This window comes from Corella eumyota, chromosome 2 (genome assembly GCF_963082875.1).
Source record: "Corella eumyota chromosome 2, kaCorEumy4.1, whole genome shotgun sequence".
Taxonomy (NCBI): domain Eukaryota; kingdom Metazoa; phylum Chordata; class Ascidiacea; order Phlebobranchia; family Corellidae; genus Corella; species Corella eumyota.
Genome location: NC_137491.1, coordinates 7,747,166 through 7,770,098, shown reverse-complemented (window position 1 = coordinate 7,770,098; position 22,933 = coordinate 7,747,166). Strand labels below are relative to the sequence as shown.

Genomic DNA, 22,933 nt, shown 5'->3' with positions numbered 1-22,933 from the left:
ATGTCACAGTCAAGCCGACATTACTCTTATAAATATGAAGAGATGGCTTAAAATAGAAGGATTAGATCTGACGCGACGCAATCTCTTTTTTGTTTATTTAAATTAACAGATTGTCCCATTAAGTCATCCGGTGCAGAAGCGTTCAATAATATTTATTCATACAAAACAAAAAAATCCAATTTGAATATTTTAAACAAAAATGTTGCCTGACAAATTTTCATTTCAGGTTTTGACTTACAATTCTAGCTTACAGAACCGCTAAGTCGCTGCATGTGGCAATGATAAATGACGTTATGATATTGAAGTGTAGCCTAAATGGTGCCTGTTCGCAACGCAGCCTGTCATAAGACAATTCCAAGCACCCCGGTGAGTTTATGGATGATAAGTTAACAGCCATTTAAATTCAATTTTTCATTTCCGTTTTATATCAATAGTAATTTATTAGCGAACATTTTATTATCATTACATCATACTGGCGATTTAATTTTTGAAATATAATTTAATATTTTCAATTTTTGCATCAAGTCATAAAATACAAATATTACAAATTTTAATTTTACAAATAATGTAATTATACAAATAATTTAAAAATGCTACAGTGGGATAAGTATAAAATAATAAATCTGTTTTTTTCGAAAAAAAAATCTCAGTCGATAATTTTCATCCATAATTAATATCAGCGGCTTTTTTACCATCTAGCTCCATATGGCGCGTCTTGGAAAAGACAACCTTCGATCTTATAGGCTCATGGCACAGTATTAACCAAATTTTTGTATTGTGTCTTTTTTGTGTGTGACTAGCGAACTAGCTAGCGAGCTGTGAAAATGACAAGTTGACTTCGATGTATCATTCTTTGTCTCGACTCCCCTACTAAAATTAAATTGACAAGATGATGTAACGACTTAACGATGTTTAACCCATAATCTGTAACTATTTAAATATTTTTACGTGTTTACTAATAAGTTTGTGGCTTTAGTTTTAAAAGGTTATATTTTAACATATGCCTAACTTTTAAAATACTGTTTTTTTATTTTTGCCTTGAAAATTAATCAATCAATTAGGAGGAAATTAAATTTTTAAGACTGTAGGAAATCTATAAAAACAGGAAAAAAATTCCCAATACGTTGCTTATAATCTCACGTGTCCTTCTTAAGCTAAACCTAATGTATATTGGGTTTTAGTTTAGCTTTTCTTCTTGATTATTAACTTTTAAAATTCCGTGATGTGTATTTGCTTTTTTGGCAACATATGTGTAATTTCCTTTATACAGGCAAAGATTTTATAATGCAATATACATACATCGCTACCTAACGGTATGTGATATTTAAATTAAACATTTTAGATAAACCATAACTTGCTTTATCATGGTAAACATATTTTCTATGTCAATATGTTATAAGGTATAATTTGCTTGAAAAAACAATTGTGTTATCATGATTTAAAATCATGGAAAATGAACAAGGTTATCAGTCTTTGCTAATCCGTTGTTCAATTTAGTTATACCATCTCAATTGCATATTCAACCCTACATTAATCGGATTAGTATTCCCTTGTACGCGTGTCTTAGTTGTTTATTCAGAGAGTTTTTTATTTTATTAAATGTTCACAACGTCTGTATGTCAAATAAATTATAAATAAAATTATTTTGTGATCTATTTTTTGTTTGTTAAATTTTTGTTTTTAAAGATTAGTTAAAATGGGCGATAATTTTGGATAACAATTAAAAGTTATTTAAGCAAAAAAGTTTATGAATTTTTATATAAACTACGAATATCTTATAAATAACCAGAAGCGGGGGGTAGTGGTAAGAACACTTGTTAGATCACACATGAGGTTGTGGGTTCAATTCCCATTACTCTCATGCTCTAGCGTCCTTGAGTAAAGGTGCTATAAACGGTATAAACTCCTGCTGAGCCAGCACTTAATTTGCAGCATAATTACCGGGCAATTATTATCTATATAATATCCTAAACTGCTAAAGGAAACTTTAGACTGGGTCGGAGTTAGTGATGTTACTCTATGTTTAGGTCGCGCATTCGACCTTTTCACATCGAGGATAAAGATATATACAAAAAAATAGAGTTATTGTGATATCTATGGATTTTCAACATTGTAGTTATTTGGGGATTTCCCTAACTTTCTCATTAATTTTCTACATTTTTATAAAAAATGTCACAATTTACAGACATTGCAATTCAGGCAACTTGTGACGATGCTTCATCATGTAAAAAGTAAGCTTATATAAAAGTTTAAATTTTTTTTAGATATATTATTTTAAAATAGTAAAAACATTTAAACATGTCTGCATGTGTTGCATGTTTAAGTAAGTATTTTGTGTGTTTTAGGTATGCCGTAAGGTTGGGTTATTGGGAAGACCCTTTTGTTAATTTAATGGTACATGGTAGTTCCACTAGAAAACAATCAGAAATTAGTAGAGGTTTGTTTCTTCTATTATTTAAATTTTTCATAACTGATAAAGTAACAGAATTTTTATCCTCACATTTTGTCTAATATTTTCATTATTGCAACTTGTTGGATATACATTAACTAAAACTAGGTTGGTTAATAGTGTTAATTGAATTTAAACAATGTAATTAATGTATGAAATTATAAAATAGGTTGTAGTTTTTTTAAATCGTTGATAATTTGAAAAATTTTTAACACATCTAAGTGATAACTGTTATTAAGCCTTATTCATTACAGCATTTATTTGTCATCCTAATATTTAGGTTATTATGCAAGAACAGAGTCAATTTGGCAACTACTTAACCGATTTATAAGTTTAACTAACAACAAGTGTCAAATAGTAAGTCTTGGTGCTGGTTTGGACACGACTTTTTGGAGGTTATTCCAAACCCAAAATCTTCCCCACTCTTATGTGGAAGTCGATTTTAAAGATGTTTGTGCAAGAAAAATAAGATGTATCAGGTAAAGTAGTTATTAAAAAATACAAAACAAATATTCTTACAATTCAATATTACTTAAATCTTAATTTTTACTTATCTTGTAGCCAAAAATCTAAGTTACAAGAATGCTTATATGAATTAACGTCAAGTGAAGGTACAGTTGCCCAATTTATTAATATTATTTAAATTAATTAAACAACTATTATTTAAATTAATGTTTTTTTACTTGATATTTTTATTAAAACACTTTTTTTAGATAGAACAAGTTTACATTGCAAAAATTATCACCTTGTTCATGCAGACCTGAGGGACTTGGAAAATTTGAAGTTTGCACTAAATACTTGCAATTTAGACTATGGGTAAGTTTATAAAATTTATAACTTGTTTTTATGTTATCTTTAAATATAAAATAAACTTAGAAGCATATCGTAAAATTCATTTTCCTAAATGTCTATTTCTTATTTTATAGTTTGCCAACTTTGTTTTTAACTGAATGCGTTCTGATTTACATGCCTCCTGAAAATTCATTTGCTTTGCTAGAGTGGGCTGCTACAACATTTAAAGATGCTGTTTTTGTAAATTATGAGCAAGTTAATATGAGTGACAATTTCGGTCAGGTCATGATTCAAAATTTGAAAGTGGGTTTTAATTTTATCAAAATAAAATGTAAATAAGATTATAAAACTTTAGATTTATTAGGAGTTGCAATTTATAGGTATCATATTTGCTGTGGAATAAAAAGGGTAAAAATAATGTATAAATAAAACTTTTGACTTCAATGATTCGATAAGTTAACAATATTTTTAGGCAAGACAATGTTTGTTAGCTGGAGCTGAACCCTGTAAAAGTATTGAAACACAGACACAAAGATTTTTGAATGCAAAATGGACAAATATATCTTGTCAAACTATGTGGACTATTTATAATGGTCTTCAAAGTAAAAGGGTAATTTTTTTAACTTTATTAAGATGTTAGTTAAAATATCTTGCTCTTTTAAACAAATGTTTTAATAATTTAAAGCTATTTTTGACACTTTATCTTGGCAATTTTGACAATTTTTACATTTTAATTTATTGTCAATAGGTAATAGAGCGTATTGAAATGCTGGATGAGCAGGAATTATTACAGCAATTGTTAGAACATTATTGTTTATGCGTGGCTATCAAAGATACATCTGATCTGGGTAAACCAGTAAATATTGTTTTTAAATATGTAAAATAAAATTCTTTAAATGGTATAAAAATAGCTTAATTTTTTGGTTTAAAAAATAGTTGTTACTTTATTTTTAGGTCTTGAATCATTGATGTAAATTTTGAAACTTTTTGTGAGCGAAATATACTGCTTAATCACTGTGACTAATTTTATTTTTTTGAACTAAATTAATAACTTTCGTAATAAATAAAACATGTTTAATTCTTAAACTAGTTGTGATGTATGTATTTAAAAGCAGCCATATTTTTTATGTCATTTATACTTACTTGACTGTATTTTTAATGAGGCAAACTTGTTGAATAAGAAAAATTGAAATAAAAATAATTTTTAAATTTAAATATAACCAAACCAATAACCCAAAAAGTTCAATTTAGTCGAGGCAGTGGAAGTTTTGTATTATAACCTGCATCTTTCGGTTAAGTTAGTTAATAAAATTAACATCTATAAGCATTTTTACATGTCCAAGTTCAAGTGTAAAGAAATTATTTGGTATAGACCCCTTATGTTTAATTATATTACAACTAAACTACAAAAATCAACTACAGTTCTAAAAGGTGTACATCAAGCGGCAAACATTTACTTTTAAGTTTAAACACCAGCTGTGGTAGAGCGCTAAGAATCGAAAAAAGAAAAAGGCACAGGTAAACAATCTCTAAATTACGTAAAGGTATTATTCCAATGGTACACTGCTAATTGACACAGCTATAATTTAAATGGCGGTGAATTCGTGCAAAGCATTCGACGACACGACGGCTTGGAGCAGTCGTTCCGAAGACAAATTTACTTTAGAGGAATCAAATCTGACGACAACTGCAGGCAACTCGTCTGCAGAAGGATGCGTTTTATTGAGTGCTAATAACAAAAGTCGACCTGTTCTAGGTTTAGATGAAAATTGTAACGTCAACAACAATAACACCAACTTTACCGCGACGAATAGCACTGTCATTCTTGTAAATAACCCCGATAATTATAAGAAAGTCGACTTGAATTTAAATACAGAAACTGGTAACCAGAGTAATAATATAGACAACATTAGCCAAAGCAAAACAGGTATTTCAGAGACCAACAAAATGACAATAAATGAGACTGTGGAAATTGTAACCAAACCTGTGTTTGACGAAACTGTTAACAATAATTTATCTGAAACAGCAGACAAAGGTTTAAATCTAGAAAACAATCAAAATACTTCGGAAAAAAATCAAACAAGTTTACGAAATTCCACTTCCTCATCTCTGAAAGAAAATGATTCCGATTCTGAAGTGAAAGTTTTGTCAGAGAGCAGTGAGTCCCCTGAGAATATTATTGCTAAGAATTCTGTGAATAAAGTGGATAGTAATAGTGAAGCAACACAAAATGAGATCTCAAAAGAGGAGGATGACCAATCAAAAGCAGAGGAAGTTGCAAATATTGACCCCGAGTTTGTTGAAGAAAGATTTCGGGTCGACCGAAGAAAATTGGAACAAATGTTGCAAGGTTTGTTAATTTGTTTTCATTAATAAAAAACAAATCAATAATTTTAGAGCATTTTTTAAGTTTATTAAAATAACTAAGCTAGTTTACATGTATTATATGTTATTGTTTATTGTTGAATATACATACTATTATTCACAAAAAAATTCTCAAACAATAGAATATTTTTAGAATTTCAGTAATATTTTATGCTCGAGGCTAAGAAACCTTGAATTAATTGGAATTTTTATTAAAAAATGTCAGACAATTAAATTTGCTAAAAGTAATCACCACCTATTTTCGACTGACAATTATTTTCATAGTCCACTAATTACTGCATGGATTCAAAACATTTTTTTTCACTTTTAATTGTTGAAATATTTCTATGAATAAATAATTTTTTATTGGTGTTGTTGTTATTTTTTTTAAAGACTATTATATGTTAAGCTATAAATAAATCATCATTTACCACCCCAACTATTACACATTGAAGTTTGGTAATCAATTTCTCTTCATCAATTCACTTTCAGTCTGTTTATTCCACACTAACAGCTGGGGTTAACCCTTTGTGTGTTGGTTTCAAGAAATTGATCATATTGTTGTTGAGTTGTATAAAGTTACCAAACCTTTACTGTAAATTAATGACTAAGTGTTGAAAATATTGGATTTGTTTTGTTTGTTGTTTCCTGTGCTGTTGTCGAGACATGTGGGAAGTTAAATTTGAGTTTCTTTGGTAATTTCATTGTGTGGTTTGTGGCTTGTAATAACATTTACTTTGTATTAGTGGAAAGATCCTTGATATTAGTAGGGTCTAGGATTGTAAACTTGACAATGAGACAAATATAACTACATCCAAAATAAAAAAATGTTTTAAAAACATATTTATATCATTAAAAATTATTTTGTCCAGTTTTATGCAGTTTCTAAGAAAGATAAGAATATCTTGATTGAATAACAATGTTTATATTTCACTTCATTATTATCTATATATATAACTTGTCCTCGGGGTTTTTGTTGGAATTATACTACTTATGTTTTGCTTATTACGCTCTTATGTTCAAGCCTATGTTGACATAATTACTATTAATTTTTTTACAACTTAGATGATATATTTTGTTTTTAAAAATATTAATTTTATTTTATATTTTAATTTAGCTGCAGCAGAAGGGAGAGGGCAAAGTGGGGAAGATTTTTTTGGTTCGGTAAGAAACCAGATTGATTTTAATAATAATTGTAATACTAATGTCTTAAAGTTAGCTGCTTTATTGCTAACTCAAAGTTTGAATATTTATACATACTACTATACCTACAATACGATACAACTTTTTGGTTTTGGATTTAAAAATAGAATATAGTGCATGACGGGGTATTAGGTTACACAAATGACGCAAAAGAAATCGTTTCACGCTGTTCAAAAATAAAAATAAGAACTAAAAATGTAACTTTTTATTAAGTTTATTTATATCGCTTTTATGTGGCAATTGGTGCTAAAAGCTGCTCTGGTATTTTTTATTTAATTATGGAAGTACTTTTAACATAATTTTTTTTTTGTTTTTAGATAATGAAGTCCACTGAAACAGAAATCACGTGGCCTACTAAACTCAAAATCGGAGCTAAATCCAAGAAAGGTAACGTCATTTCTTAAGAAATTAAACGTTTAGTTTTCCAACAATATTTTAAAAATTGCTATTCTAGGAACTACTTTTAAAGAATTTAGAGGAGTTACCTAAAAAACATTTGATTTACAATATTTTAATTTTTTAGGTTAATAAAATATATATTTAACATATCTCTTTTATCAAAGTGTATTAAATATAGTTACTAAAATATTCAAAAAAAAACAAAAGCATAGCTTAAGACGCTCGACAATTTCTGGTTTAAGTGTGCTTAAAATTTTAAACTTGGGTTGTCTTAATGCGATTACGTTTAAGATAAATGCGTGTTATGTCGGATACTAGTCACAAGATTAGTTGTTGGCACGAACCACTAATTATTACTTGCACTTGCAAGTCGGCATGTCCTGTATTTTTAAATAGTAACTGTAATTTTTTGTGTCCATTTTTTCAAAAATGGTAACGAATCCCAAGATTTGTAAAAAGCTATTTTTAGTGATAAAGTTTTGTAAATTAAGAATTTATGTTTCAAAAAGCCAATGTAATAATTAAGAAAACATGGCTTTGTGCCGTTTCAGCACAACGATGCCATTGTCCTTTTTTGGCATGAAACAAATTTTCCGTTTTTTTTTATGTTTCTTCAACGAACCTAAACATGCATTACATTTTAATCTATTGAGCTTACAATCTTGCGTCTTATTAAACCAAACACTAATCACCTTGTTTAAAGGTTAAGTTCAGTGTTAAACGAGTCCTTGTCGCTAATCAAAACATTTCAAATAAGAAATAAGTTTTTTTTCAAAAGGTAAAAAAGAAATTTAAAAACCTTTTTATTTTCATTTTTAAAGAATTGAAAAGTGTGTAATTTTTTTTACGTTAGAGATTATTTTTTCATTTTTTTGATTTTGTAAAAAGTTTAGCCTTTCCAATTGAACTTTTAAATGTAAGAATGTGCATAATTAAAGCTTGTTTTAGGCAAATACGTAATTACATTTTGTCATCTTGTTTCGTGAACAAATTACAAACCATAATTTTTACATTCTTGAACGTAATAACGTTATTGTAAGCATACGTTTTGTGTTGTCGTATTTCGTAACGTTATATCAATCAAACGCACGTGTTCTTGATTATTATTATAAAACCAATAACGTAAAAAAAGGGTTACGTTAATCATGTTGTTGATTGATTGCTGGTTTACACTTAAAAATATTAATTCTTGTTTTTTTGTTGATTATTCTTGACTTACCTTCAAATTTAAAATATATTGGTTAAATCAGCTGGCCATTTTTAGTACTTAAATCAATTGTTAAATATACTCTTAAATTGAAATTATATTATTTACAATATTACCAAAGTTATAAACATCTGATTGGTTTAAGCTTAATTTAGATATACACTAAAATTCTTGAAAAAGAGACATAATACGTGCGTGTGTGAAAATTAATGTCTTTGTGTGCGCAACAATTAAAATTGTCGCGTCCTCGTTAGCTGAACTGGAAGGTGGACGCGCCACTGTGTGTATTGATACCTTCGCTATTGTTCACATCGGGCCATTGTCTGACGTCATTGACATACGAGGTTAAAAATTCGGTAGAAAGTGATTCGGGCATGACCTTTTGGGTGAACGTTAATTGTTTAATTGAGTCTATTTAATATATAAGCGTTCTGGTAAAAAAAAAAAAACTATAAGTAGTTTAGTAACCCATGATTTTAAAATAATAAAAAAAAAACATAATATTCTAAATTGGTATAATTTTATTTTATTTTTGGTTTTTGTTTTTACTTTTGTTTTTACGGTTTTTGTTTTTTTTAAATTTACTTTCGCGTGATCAAAAAAAAGAATTCGCAAATTTACATTTAATTTTTCAAACCGAGGACGTAGTTTTAAAATAGATTATGAGTTATGTTTAATTCCAACAATTTCGCGTCAGAACTAGTGTATCAACAACAATACGTGACCATCATTTTCGCAGGCTACTTCGGTTTCACGCGCATTGATGTCGCAACGCGTCCTTTTTCACTCGCGTAACGAGCCAAGCGTTGTAAATTCTAATACCGACACATTGTTGAAGAACCTTACAAAATGGGCGGAGACCTTGCTTTGATCTGGCAAAGGTGTTGGGCTGTGGTAACGCTATCCATAAGTCCATTGTTCTAAGACTTACTTTGTCTTGTTACATGAGCTATCTTTTCTTTGTTAATGGGGCTCATAAGTCGATGCCATCTGCATTCCGTTTCGACAACATTTTCTCGTAATTATACCCTACTTATGCCTAGTCACTATAGAATCCATGTGTTTACTATAGCTTTAATATTGTTTTTTGTTGGCCAAAATATTGTGTGCTGTCAGCATTTAAAAAAAATATTTTCTAGGTATATACTTAATAATTGTGGATGTAACGCCCTTGACCTTATAAAATTCGCATAATTCAATAAATGCGCGAATTACAGGCATTTAACGTTGGCATTCCAGGTAAAGGATAATCTGGTTTGCTGTGGAATTTGCGAAAAAACTTGTGCGACCTTCCCACGCATTAAAGCATTAATACTTACCTATTATGTGCTAAAACGTTACGGTACGCTTGTCATACCTAATCGAATTTCTATGCATTTAATCGCATGTAGAAGATATGTTTATCAATTTCTTTACGCTTAGCACAAACCTAGGCAAATAACGATTTGTAATCGTTGTTTAGATAAACATTATCGATTTTCATTTTTAAAAAATTTACAGAGAAAAATTTTTCCACTTAATTTTAAATTCGCTAACGCAGATATGCGGAGTTGTTATTAGGTATCGCACAAAGAAGGGAATCAAATTGATTTAGGCTACCCGGTAATTTAGCCACAATGGAAAATTAGATTTGATTATAAGTTGTGTTTTATCGCATGGTGTTGGCGTTCAAAACATAATTTAATTTTAATTCTATTTAAATATTGTTTTTAAAGGGAACTTTAACTAAAAAAACATACCTATTTTTGGATGTGTATAAGCTAACATAATCCCTTTATTGAATCGGGTCTAATTGTATATCTTGTCAATCCACACCGTCTTATTAATCGTTTTTGTTCGGTTTTAAACGGGGACAAATATATTTGTTTTCGGGTTAACTAAAAACATATTTTTCAACACCTTTTGTCTTTTTTGAACTGGTTTACGTGACTTAACCGAAAATTTTCTGTTTTTTAAAAAAAAATTTATTCAATTATAGGCAGAAGTTCATAACAAAGTTTGGGTAGCATTTTGTTGTTTTACTATTTATTTTTTTGAAGTTGGACTCCTCGGCCTTTAATTTAAACCTTATTATATTATTCGATTACAAAAACAGTATTTGCCCTTACTTTACAGTAACATGCCCGTCTAGCTATTTATTTTTAATAATACAAAAATACCAGCGATTTAATTTCATAAATACTGGCCATTTTCTTTGTTATCGCATTATACACGAGGTTATTAGAGATGACTAATGGAGTAAGTTCGTGGGATTTCTGGTGTTTTATTTGCATTGGTTTGTTTTGATGGCCTATGGGTGATGACAAAAAATGTTTTTTTAAACTTGGCTAAACTGCAACACTTTATTATTAAGGTATTAAAACATCAGCTATTCTTTTTTAAATTTATTTTTAGGCCTATAGCAGTCTTTTAATTTTAATTATTTTTTTGATGAGGGCCATTTAATTTTTTTTGATTTTAATTAAATTTTACGTTGTTTAGAAATATTTTTTTGTTTTTTTAGTCAAGTGTTGAAGTGTACTTTATAAAAATCAAACAAAAACAATATTACTAATAAAATTAACCTGTGATTTCCCATACTGAGTTCAATAAATACTTTTGTAGCCCAGTTAATCGAATTTGCTTTAAAAGTATTTTATCTCAAAATAGCAGTGTAAGAAAATGAATTTGTATCCTTGACAGGTTTTAAACGACGATGATTAACGCGATTTGAAAATAGCAAAAGTTACACTTGTCTTTGTTTTGACACGGCAAACTTCACCCAAATACCAGTTTACGAACGTAATGTTTTCCCGAAAAGTGTTTTTAGAAATTTGCACTGTAATGATGCAAACAACCCAGTGGGAAAAGTTGAACGAAAATTATCCTACTTTATATGCACGATTTAGTTTTTTAACCTAGTTTTTTAATTTTAAGAGTGTAATCCTACAGTTACTTTAAACTAAACCCTAAACCTTGAAGTTTTAAAATTCCTTTTAATTTTGCCCTTAAACCGGCTCAAAAATTCATGCATATTAGTTATAGGGGTGTAATATGTGCGTAAAATGATATACCCCGCACGCGTGTGCTGTTGTACGTTCAATTTTAAACCACTTGTGGCTTAGATCATGCGTAAGAAAATGCATGCGATTTATCCCCATTTTAGGCAACTTTTTATTGCCACGTGTTAATGGTGTTTTGTATGCATTTGCAAGAACTGTGTTGTTGGCTCGAGCCTACCCACTCGTGAAAGCTGATAATCCAATTAGGTGTTACGTAGAAAAAGTAGAGAATCCATACTTCAAAACTAAGTTTTTTTTAAACCGAGTTAACGAACCGTCATGTACGCAGTTCCGAAAAGTGTTTGTTTTCGAAATAACTGGAAATTATTTTTAAAAATAAATGTTGATCTCCAAGGCTAAATATACATGCGTGGGATTTATGGAAACATGGAACGTAAATCGTCCGTACAAACCACATCTCGTTTCCAACCTCTTACGAACACTCTATCACTATTTGCTATATAAGAATTATTTTTCTTCGATACAACTACGTTATAGTGCTTAAAAATTATTTTTTTATTATTGATGTATTACGGAACTAAGTAACCCCTTACAAACGACTTTAGTAGGCTTGGGTAAAAGTTATATTTAAATGTGGTTTTGTCGTGGTTAAAAAGTTAAGTGGGACGGCTAAGGCCTAGCTAGAACAACACGCCTGCTGGAGGTTAATGGCCAATTTAGATGCGATTCAATGACTTGCACCTGGCTTTAAGTTGCAATCTCCGAGTATCTTAAAACCATTTTGTGGTGATGCAATATTCATTTTCTTCCATTCCGTTCTTTCAAGTCAAAGAATTATCTCTGTTTCGAAATTCCAAGGAGTATGTTACATTTTCTTCTGAAATACTTAATTAAAAAAAAAATTTCTATGTTTACGTTTGTTAAACAGATTTCCTATTCTGCTTATTAACCTTCCAGCAGCCTATCTGCTAAAAAGTTACTTTAACGAAAGTGACGTCATAGTTTACTTTACCGTGACAAAACACGTGCCGGTCTGGTGCCCACCCTCTACCTGGATGGTGCTGTTTTGATATTACGTCACGTATGACGTCATATGTTGCCACACGCCGGATTAACTTGTGTTTGGTTTGAAATTAATCCGGTCTGGTATGCGAGAGTTTAACAAGAATTGTTTAAAATTGTAACTAAAAGTTTTTTTGTTTACTAAAAGGCATGTCTTGTAAAATTAAAGTTTTTTATTTCCAAAAATGCAACTTTGCACGCTTTAAAAAATTTGGTATAATTAAAATTTACCACTATTGTTATTGAACTACGTTTCTTAGAAATTTCAGGTTTTGGTGTTAAACTAATTCTTCGTTGACTTTGAATGGTTTATGACTAACTAAAATTAAAACATTTAAGCGTTGATCGTTCATTTAAACTACTCGTGTGAATTAGGAACGCGTGAATGCGTTCAAGTATGTGCTTTACTCGCAATGTTGCTATAAACAGTAATTCCAGGCAAAAACACACCGTCCGATGTGACTTTGTTTCGTTTTCTATTACGTCACCGGATTATTTAAGTACCTGAGATTAAGTTATTTTTATACACCGTTAATCGAACGCTACGGCGTCTAAAATAAACACTGCTGTCCTTGTAGGATATAGCATGTTTATTTATTACAACCTTATCACTATTTTAACGAATTTATTACGCCACATACGCGCGAACAAATCCGTTCCCGCCACAATCGAAAAATATTTACTGTACTTTAAGACAAATGTGTACTGAACGACCACCTGTAAGGCTGTCTTATGGTATATGTAGGTAAACTGACGCATATTATCTTTCTAAATATGTTTTATTGCCAAGGTGTTTGCTTTTGGTTAGTACCGTTATTTGTTCGGCATTTTTTTAGAACCTACTGTTTTCTGAAACATAGCGCGTTCAAATTAAAAAAAAATCGTTTTTGAGAATTTTATTTCAAAGGCAAAGCACCTTGTTTCTTAGCAACAGTGTAGTTTGTGTCCATTGTCTTATTGTCCACCTTAACTGTTTACAGAAAGGCGACGAAAGTTTAAATTGGTTGCTATGATTAATTTTAAAGGTGTCGCTCGGTCTGTTTAATATAGCTCTTATTTAATTGTGACTTAACAATGGCCCCTTAAATCCAGCTTCACGGTACATGTGCATTGAATTGTCTGACAACGTAGCCTTGTTGTATTAAGGCGGAAATGCCAACAACTTTTTTTTGAGATTCGAAATTTTACTTCTGTAATTCTAAACCAACGGGAGCTTTCGGATTAATATTGACACAAGGCACTCAAATGTAAATCAAATTATCCCTTAACAAAACATTAAAGAAAATGATTTCGTATAACGGTGTACCTACTCAATGGCTTTTTGTATTATTGTTAAACATATTATTTTAATCCTGAATAAAGCACTTTTGGATTTGTTTGATGAATAAAGAATTTGAACTTCTAAAGTTTTTGTTTAGAAAATGTCACATATGTCAACCTAAGCACTTTTTAATTAAAGAATTCCTTCTTTATGTTTGCTTTTATGTTTTCACATACGAATGTTATACTTCTATTATTTTGTTAATTGTGTGAAAAATACTTGAACTACCTTCACAGGAGGTTTGTTAAACTAACAATGACGTGATGTTATTATTATGTGGATGGGAAGATTATATTTTAGCACCCCACCTAAGATTGATCGAATCTTTTTGTAAACTCTCTATTGAATTTGTCTCCAAGATAAATCTGTGATTTAGACAAATGATTTTTTAAAAACTTTCCACAAAAAAAAGTTAAATAAAGCTTTGTTGCTTTTTTTCCAAATCCTATTTTTTAACTTAAAAAAAATTATGTTTATTTTTTAGATCCTCATATCAAAGTAAGTGGTAAAGAAGTTAATGTTGCAAAAGCAAAGGATCTTATCATGATTGTGTTGGACACCAAATGTACGAGGGTTACTTTAAAAATGGATGTGTCACACACTGAACATTCACATGTTATAGGAAAAGGTTAAACATTTTTAATTATTTTGAGCAATTAATATTACTGTTTTGGAACTGATAACTTAATAGAAATTACATTTATAACTTTCTATTGTTTTACATAAACTAATGTGGTATTATAATTAAAAAATTAAAAAAAACTCTTTCAAGTAATAATTTTAAAAGGTAATTACAATTAAATTCATAATTAATAAATATATTTACAGGAGGTAATAACATTAAAAAAGTGATGGAGCTGACAGGTTGCCATATTCATTTTCCTGATTCAAATCGAAATAGTTCGGCTGATAAAAGCAATCAGGTAACTTATTGTTTGGTTATGAATATCATTAAAACAATTATTAATTTTTTTTTTCTTAATTTTTGTAACTTCTGAGTGTATAATAAATTTTAAAAATATGTTAATTGTGCTTGTTTTTTGCAAATATATAACAAACAGCCTACGGCAATTTACATTCTTTGACAAATGAAATTTTCATTGCTTAACTACCTAATCCTAAAATTTAAATGAATCATTTCCCCTATGGGCTAATTATGACAAACTGTCATATAATTTTTAAAGCAAAAACCTGAAAACAGCATTAGCCAGGTTTTATTAAGCATTTTTCAATGTTCTATACTTCAAAGTTGATTTTATTAGTAATAAAATGCAAATAAATTAAGGGTTATAATGGCCTACTTATGCTTAACTTACTTAATCACTTTTGTTGTTATTGTAAAAAACTTGAAGGTTTATGTACATAACCTGGCTATGTCAATAGCTGTTGTAGGCATACAATGAAACTAAATATTAAGTTGAACAACACCATTATATACACATCCTGAATTTAATGGAATTTTTATCGCAGTAGCAACTGCTAGTTTAAAATTTAAAAACTGTGTTGTTTGGCATGTTTTATCAGCTGTTGCAATAAAATAATTCATGTAATATAACGTGATTTTTGTAAATTTAAGATTTTTTTTTTTTAATTTATTGAGCTTTTATTTCCTATTTTATGTTGGCTTTTTGAAAAAACACGAAACATTTTTTGCCACAAAGTAAATAAACAATTTTTATTTTATTTTAAATTTTTCTTTATTTTGAAGGTGTCAATTGCTGGACAACCATCTGGGGTGGAAAGTGCAAGAGCAAAAATCAGGGTAGGTTTTTTTAAAATCAAGTTTCAGGATTTACACTAGTTTTATGAGTTATTTAAAGGAAATTTTTGTTGACAACATTGTATTGTTTTTATTAACACAATTTTATTTTTAATATCATGTTTTTTTTTTAAATTTAGAAACTATGTATTAATTTTTTATACAATTTACAGGATTTGTTACCAATTGTTGTCACATTTGATCTTTCTATGTCTGGTGCCATTCCTGATCCGAATTCTCCACCAATCCAACATATAGTACAACAATATATTGTCAGTGTGCAGTTTAAACAGAGACCAAAGGTTTACTGCACAACAACTTGCACTGTTCGTGGATCTAATGACAATATACAAGGTCTTATGGTAAGTTTAAATTAAATTTTGCTTCAATTTTGATCAATTTGTAATTTTTAACCAATCCTTGTTCCATTTATTAAAAAAAGTTTATAGAAGACTTAGTTTTTGTATAAAGCTTATGTTGGTTGCTTCTAAGAGGATTCAAGTTGTCTGCACTTTAAAATTATTAATCCAACGATATTGTTCGGTTTCAAAGCCACTTTAACAAGTATAAGTGCTATTTGGATTAAAGATTAGAGTTTATAGTGACGCTTGTTTTTTTAAACCCACTTTGAGATAGATTACTCAGTCAAGTTGTAGTTATAATTTTGTATTTTTACATTTTGCTAATTTTGTTTTTTTAGGAAGGTACTGTAAAGTTAATGCAACATCTTACTGGAGGCGGTGTAGTGAGTTATAAATTAAATTTACATTCTCATCTAAATATTAATCAGTATATAAATTAAACTTGGTATATTTTTTTTTAATTTTATCATTTTTTTGTCTGGGTTTGTATCAAAATGTATATCAGAAATTTTTGCAATATTATAGATTTCCACAATATTATAGATTTTTTTTGCAATATTTTGGATTTACGCAATTTGTTACCACAAAAATTTAAACTTTGGCCTAAAAAGAAATTCTATCTTGACTAAGATTAAAAATTAAACACAACATTTTTTAGGTTCCTGTAACTTCCCAAATGGAAGTAGCACCACAGCAACATTCATATATGCTTGGTAGGAATGCAAATAATGTCAAGATGATTATTCAGCGTACTGGTGCTCAGGTGATATTTTATTTGAAATTAAAAGCTCTAAAGTGGTAATTTTTTTAAAGTGAAACCAATTTTCTAAACTGTGTTGTGGTTTCTTTTTACTATCAGCTGTGTTAATGTTTTTATAAATACAACTTTGTACAAAAATTACATTTTTAAAATCATTTCTAAAGTAATTTAAAGGAAAATTTTGTTTTAAAAACAGAATGTCAAAATTTTTGGTGATGTAATTCTATTGTTAGTTTTCCTTGAGGCATTTGTCCTATATTGCTATTTTTTTGATAATATCTTTTAATTTTTAAACGGCAATGCTTGTTTTAAGTGAAATTTAATCTGATCTAGAATATAAATTGCCTTAAGGGGCACTCTCGTTGACCTTGTATATTTATCACTTTAAATTCCAGGTATTTCAAGGTTAAGTTGCGGCCTCGAAATCAAGATTTAATGGTTTTTATTTTTTTTAACAGATTCGCTTCCCTGACCCAAATGCTTTGCCAAGGAAAAGCACAATTTTTATCACCGGATCTGTTGAAGCAGTTGTTATGGCCCGACAAAGACTGATGGTAAATTACTAAAAAAATGACAAATATTGTTTTAGTTTACAATTTTGAACTTGGCTTATTTCAATAAGTTTTGATTTTTATTTAAGTTTTTAGTTTATGTCAATTCCCTTTTTTTAATTTTGTTTTTTAATGTTTTAGGGTTGTTTGCCATTGGTGTTGATGTTTGATATGAAACAAGAGGAAAACTTATCTCAAATGGAGGAGGCTTCGAAAAATAGTCAACTCATGGAATCTCTTGACATTTTTATCAGCATTAAACTCAAGCCAAGACAACCTAGCAAGGTTTGTTGTGCTCTTAAAATATTTAAATATAAGACAATGTTATTTGTCTTTTTTTAATGTAAAAAAACATATTTTTTTAACATAAAAAAACAAATTTTTTAAAATTTTTAAGCAGAAATTAATATAGTAATAGTAAGATGGTTTAGTTTTATAATAGTTTGCCTAAAATTTTATAATAGTTAAAGTATTAAAAAAACTATTCATTTTCTATGCAATAAAAAATAATTTTTCTTGTTTTTATTAGTCGGTGATTATAAAAAGTGTTGAGCGAAATATCTACAACATGTTCGAAGCTCGTCGACAATTATTAAAACTTACCTCGACAGGCCTTAAATCACCCCCACCCTCCTCTTCACCGCCTTTTACAATTCCTCCAAATGTAACCCCATCTTCTGGAACCCCCCTAATAAGATTAACCCACACACCCACCTCTATGAAACCCCAATATATAAGTATGTTTATAAATTAAATTCAGTTTATTTACCTGCATAAAAATTTATTTAAAAGTTGGTTACTTTTATATTGTTAATTATTTAATTATTGTTTAAAATGTATTAATTTCAGGCATTATTCCACCAAATGGGGTTACTTTGGTGAACGGCGGAATAAGTCCAATGCCTCCTGCCACACCAAACTCACCCATGTTAAGACATAATTGGGCCAGCCCCATGCCTAGTCCGGCACAAAGCCCATACCCCATTTCACAACAGGTATATTAAAAAACTTGAATATTTTAATAACTTTTTATATGTTAAAGGCCAAACAGATTTAGTGAAGCGATTCATTTTTTATTGCCATTGAAATGTGTATGACACGGTATATAAACTTCTATAACTTTATTCATTACCAGGCAACTGTGGCAGCTATTCATGCACAACAGCAACAACAACAACAACTCCTACGACAATTCAATGCTCAACAACAACTCAATGCTGCTGTGAAATCGTCAGCTAGTCAAGCAAGCAGTATTGCTGGTTCCCCACCCTTTTTACTAGATGGGGTTAAACCTGAGTTTTTACAATATCCACCTAACGTTGTTGCAAATGAAAACGAGATCAAAAATTTACATCAAGCTGAGTTGAAATTGTTGGCTGAAAAAGAAGAAAGTTTGCTACAACGGCAGCAGCAACAATTAAGAAATGATTATGTGCAACAACACTCGCAAGGAAAAGGCGATTGGTCATCAGAGCAACCTAACAGCGGGAAGTCGAAACAACAATACTTTGAAAACAAAGCAGACGAGATTCCAAGTAATGTGAGAGGATTGCAAAAACACATGCTTGCTGTGCACACCAACTTTTTGGATGGTAACTTGTCAGCCAACAGTTCGTTTAACAAAGGGATGGGAACCAGACAAAGTTTTTCTGAAAATCCGCAAGATGACTTAACAGTAAGTTTAATTAACTGACCTTTAATTATTGCACACAGTAGTTTTAGATCTCTTGTCAAAACCTAGGGCAATAGCAATTTATAAAAAAGGTCTTAAATATAGACAGAAAATTCCGTTAATTAAACTTTACTCTTCCTTTAAAATAGCAATTTTAATTTTTAGTCTAGGAATTCATTTTCTAGTGGTAGAGACAACATGTATTTGAAAGTTAACCAGACTCAGAACGTTTTGCGTAAGTACCACCTTAAAATTCTCCTATGTTTAAGCCTTTTCTAGTTATTGGGTAAAGAACTAACATTATTGTGCTTTTATTTTAGGTGGGTTACAGCAACACACACCCCCTGGAAGTGATAGAAATAGTCCAATGTCAGAACGAAGAAATGACAACATATCGGGTTCACCAGAAAGTCGTAAGTTTACTTCAAAAAATTTAAACATATGTATTTAATTTAAAAAAATTGTTTGAATTTTGTGTTTTGTTTTAGGTTTTTTTGGAACTTGCTTCCGGAATAATAATTTTCTTTTTTTAAATATCAAAATTTATAAAAATTATTATTTTTTTTTATTTTTAGCTACAAAAAGTTTCAAGAGTCCGTCTTCTTCGTCTTCCTCTACTGATCTTCAACAAAATCTCAAACGCATCCAACCAAGAGGAAAGTATCTTCATCCCAATCATTCACACATCGAAAGTCAATTCAACGACAGTGTCAGCAGTGCATACAGAAGGTCGGTGATTAAAAAACTATTTTAAAGTAAAGCTGAAACTGTTAAGATTAAAACAAAATTAAAATTTTAAAGTTAAATAAAGGTTCTGTCACTTTTCTAGTAAAATACAAACCACTTTTGATAAAATTTATTTTACAACTGTTTTTGCTGTTTGTATTAACTTTTTTTGTTACACTAAGATAAGATTTTTACCACCACTTTATTCAATTATTAGTGCTACTGAAGCACACAATGAAGCCGATCTTCAAGAATTGGACAAATATTTCGGCAAAGTCAGCTCTCCAGCCCCACCACCTGGTTTTGAAGGCATGTCTAACAGCTCTCTGGTAATTAATATTTGTGTGTTTATCTATAAATATATTCTTAACTCAATTACAAAATGCCTCGAAATGCTTGAAATTGAATTAAAGAATTATTGATTGTTTTATCTTATAGAAAAAGTTTTTTCTTTTGTTTTTAGTCCCAGAGTGATTACTTCCGTAAAAAGGCTCAAGAAGCAATTAAAAAGCGTCCAGTTGCCACTGAGGTACGAACTCCAAACAATCAGTGGGCTGGGTTGGGTTTCTCGATGTCTATGCCGAGTAAGGAAATAAAAAAGTTGACAGCTGCAAAAGGAAAATACCAAAATCAGTTGGAGACACCTTACGAGGTGGTCTATTAAATTAGTTTAAATGCTTGATGTTTGTTTATGTTTGAGAAATGCTAACCAATAATACTAAAAGACACTAAGAAAAAAAAATTAAAAAAGGGTTAAAATTTGTGATTAATATATAAATTAATTTTTTTTAAGGATAATCAAATGTATGAGGATGACTCGCAAGATACTGTTAACCCACTTACAATGAGTCAGCATATTGCTAACTCGAGCAAGGGAAGTTCAGCTTTTTCCTCGTGGAGAGAGAGAAATAATTACAACTTGTCGCAGAGTCTTCATGCAACTAAAACAAATGAACTGAAAAATATTTCGAGAAGAAGAGAACATTCCACTTGTGAGTAATTATTTTACTAAAGTTATTAAGTTACCAATCATTCCATTGTATTTTGTTGAGTAAGTTGTATAAATCATGAAAATTCTTAACTTAAAATATATATTGGTGGTATCACGATGTTATAAACTTTATTTAAAAAATATTTAATTTCTTCTATCCCTCAGTTGACCCAATGCCAATGAATCACAGTCGACCAACCCCCCCTCACCCAAACGACGAACCAAGCCCGCCATACCCATCTTACCCCATTCAACCCAACCCAGAGTCACCCACCCGCAGTCGAGTAATTAGCAACCAACCACTTGAGGCAGCATTGTCATTATTAACAGATAACCATCTTGGAGGACAGTCGAATTGTGTTGAGTTACATGATCTGCTTATTCACCTGAATTTAGAAAAATACAGCGATGTTTTTACCAAGCAAGAGGTTTGTAACTTTTTACTTTTTTTGCCGAAAAAGGTGTGTTAAAAAATCACTATGTAAAAGTTGTATAAAATAATTTTTTTTTAGGTTGATTTACAAACATTTTTGACGTTAACTGAATCTGATTTGACTGAGTTAAGCATAACAGCATTTGGACCAAGAAAGAAAATTCTGTTGGCCATTGAAGGTAATAAAACAATGTTATTTTCATTTGACTTAAAATTTCTTTAACAATAATAAGTCTACAATTACATTTTACAATTTTTTGATTAAAAAAAAATTGTTTTTAGAGCTTAAAAAGAATCGAAATGTTTTGTACTCGAGTGGACTTCATGCTGCCCCCGGTGGTCCCACATCGTCTCGACCCTCATCCAACAACCCCCAAAATTCACCTCCATTGCTTCGACCCCCAGAGGGGAACAAAAACTTGCTTGGAAATTTGCTCCACAATAATGGCATAAGATCACCCAGACCTGCATCCCCACCAATGAGAATGCGGGGTGGGGCTCCAAATGGGGGACTTTCTCAAAGCAGACTTATAAACAGAGGGGTGGTGAGCCAGAGTGGTCGCTGGTGAAAAATGGTTGACTTTTAATGGTTGTAAATAATGGTTCATTTCATCACTAAATTAAAATTAACTGGTTGTTTTTCAGTCTTTTTTAAGATTCATAAATGGTTTATAGTGGTGCTTTGTATTATTTAAAACTATTTTGAGTATGATTTTATGGTGATATGTGCAAAGGTAATTCAACTTTTTTGTTTCTTTTGGTTCCATATTGTATTTAGCTTTAACTTTTTTTGTGATTTCCTTTTTTGTGGTTGCACAAAGCATTTTTTTGTTAATTTTTTTGCTAACATTTTTACTATACATTTTATTAATCTCAACTTGTAATTACGCTAAATATATAATCTATTAACATACACAGATCATGTGAATATTTTACATTACAGAAAAAATTTGACTGAAAGCTGTTTTCACATGTTAATTAATGTAAATGAATGTGCACTTAATTTTACATACACACTTGTGTAAGCTAATCAAGCCAAATTTGTATCGTTGTTACCTACGTTTTCGCTGACTTGGTGTGCTTAAAATTGTTATATGCAAATACAAGATCGTTTAGCTTTATCTCTAATTGTGTGAAAAATATTAACTTTTGTCAAAAGTACCTATTGCGTTTTGGGATACTTAATATCTTTGCTGATAATGTTTATGTTTCTGATGACTATTTTTTGCCAATTGTTTACTAAAAAGTTCTTCCCTATTTTATTCTATTAACTTAATTAACTGTTTGCAATTTATTATTAACTTGTTTTATAGAGTTTTTATTAACCGGTACGTGCTTATACTGCTTTTTGTGGTATAACATTTTTTATGATTTTGGTGCCTATTTAATATTTCTACTACGCTCTGTTTATCTTTTATGTGTATATTTTGTTTTAATGGTGACTTTTTTCTGTAAATTTTTTAAGTGCTTTTGAAGCTTAAGTTTATTGTTTTTTTTTTTAAATTTGCTTTGGCGGTACGGATCATCTTCAATGATAAAGTCATTTCCATAAAAAATAAACACGTTTTTGATTGAAAATGTACTTTTTATGAAGGCATTGTTACATAAGATTGGGCTCATGGCGTTTTTTTAAAGATTTTTTATAATTTTAATTGAAGTATATTTTTATTAATACAAATCCAATGTTTTTTATTTATTTGTTACTACCACACTAAATTGATGAGCATTGTTTTTTGTTTATTGTGAATAAAAGGTACACTTTATAAAACACTTAGTTAAGTTTTATTTAAAACGAAGTTATATTAACATGAATAACAAAATGAAATAGGTTTAAAAACTTTTGTCCTAATGTATCTTCAAAACTTACTTTACAAATAATT

At 29.8% G+C, this 22,933-nt stretch overlaps 2 protein-coding genes across 2 annotated transcripts; both read left to right on the top strand.

Annotated features, from left to right (window-relative positions):
* The first annotated feature begins 2,169 nt into the window (after nucleotides 1-2,169).
* LOC145742963 (leucine carboxyl methyltransferase 1-like) lies at nucleotides 2,170-4,326 on the top strand. The gene is made up of 9 exons (XM_082560810.1): nucleotides 2,170-2,231; nucleotides 2,346-2,437; nucleotides 2,730-2,928; nucleotides 3,011-3,060; nucleotides 3,163-3,265; nucleotides 3,376-3,544; nucleotides 3,714-3,851; nucleotides 3,990-4,089; nucleotides 4,196-4,326. The coding sequence occupies exons 1-9, from the start codon at nucleotides 2,170-2,172 to the stop codon at nucleotides 4,213-4,215; spliced, it is 933 nt and encodes a 310-aa protein (XP_082416936.1). The 3' UTR covers nucleotides 4,216-4,326.
* Nucleotides 4,327-4,754: 428 nt separating this feature from the next.
* Nucleotides 4,755-22,815, top strand: LOC145743678 (protein bicaudal C homolog 1-like). The gene is made up of 23 exons (XM_082561710.1): nucleotides 4,755-5,591; nucleotides 6,723-6,769; nucleotides 7,126-7,195; nucleotides 14,284-14,427; nucleotides 14,628-14,722; nucleotides 15,508-15,561; nucleotides 15,732-15,920; nucleotides 16,259-16,303; nucleotides 16,579-16,683; nucleotides 17,139-17,234; nucleotides 17,373-17,516; nucleotides 17,761-17,968; nucleotides 18,081-18,226; nucleotides 18,367-18,906; nucleotides 19,069-19,138; nucleotides 19,224-19,316; nucleotides 19,479-19,632; nucleotides 19,847-19,958; nucleotides 20,093-20,281; nucleotides 20,423-20,621; nucleotides 20,786-21,048; nucleotides 21,133-21,232; nucleotides 21,336-22,815. The coding sequence occupies exons 1-23, from the start codon at nucleotides 4,832-4,834 to the stop codon at nucleotides 21,620-21,622; spliced, it is 4,110 nt and encodes a 1,369-aa protein (XP_082417836.1). The 5' UTR covers nucleotides 4,755-4,831; the 3' UTR covers nucleotides 21,623-22,815.
* Nucleotides 22,816-22,933: the final 118 nt, after the last annotated feature.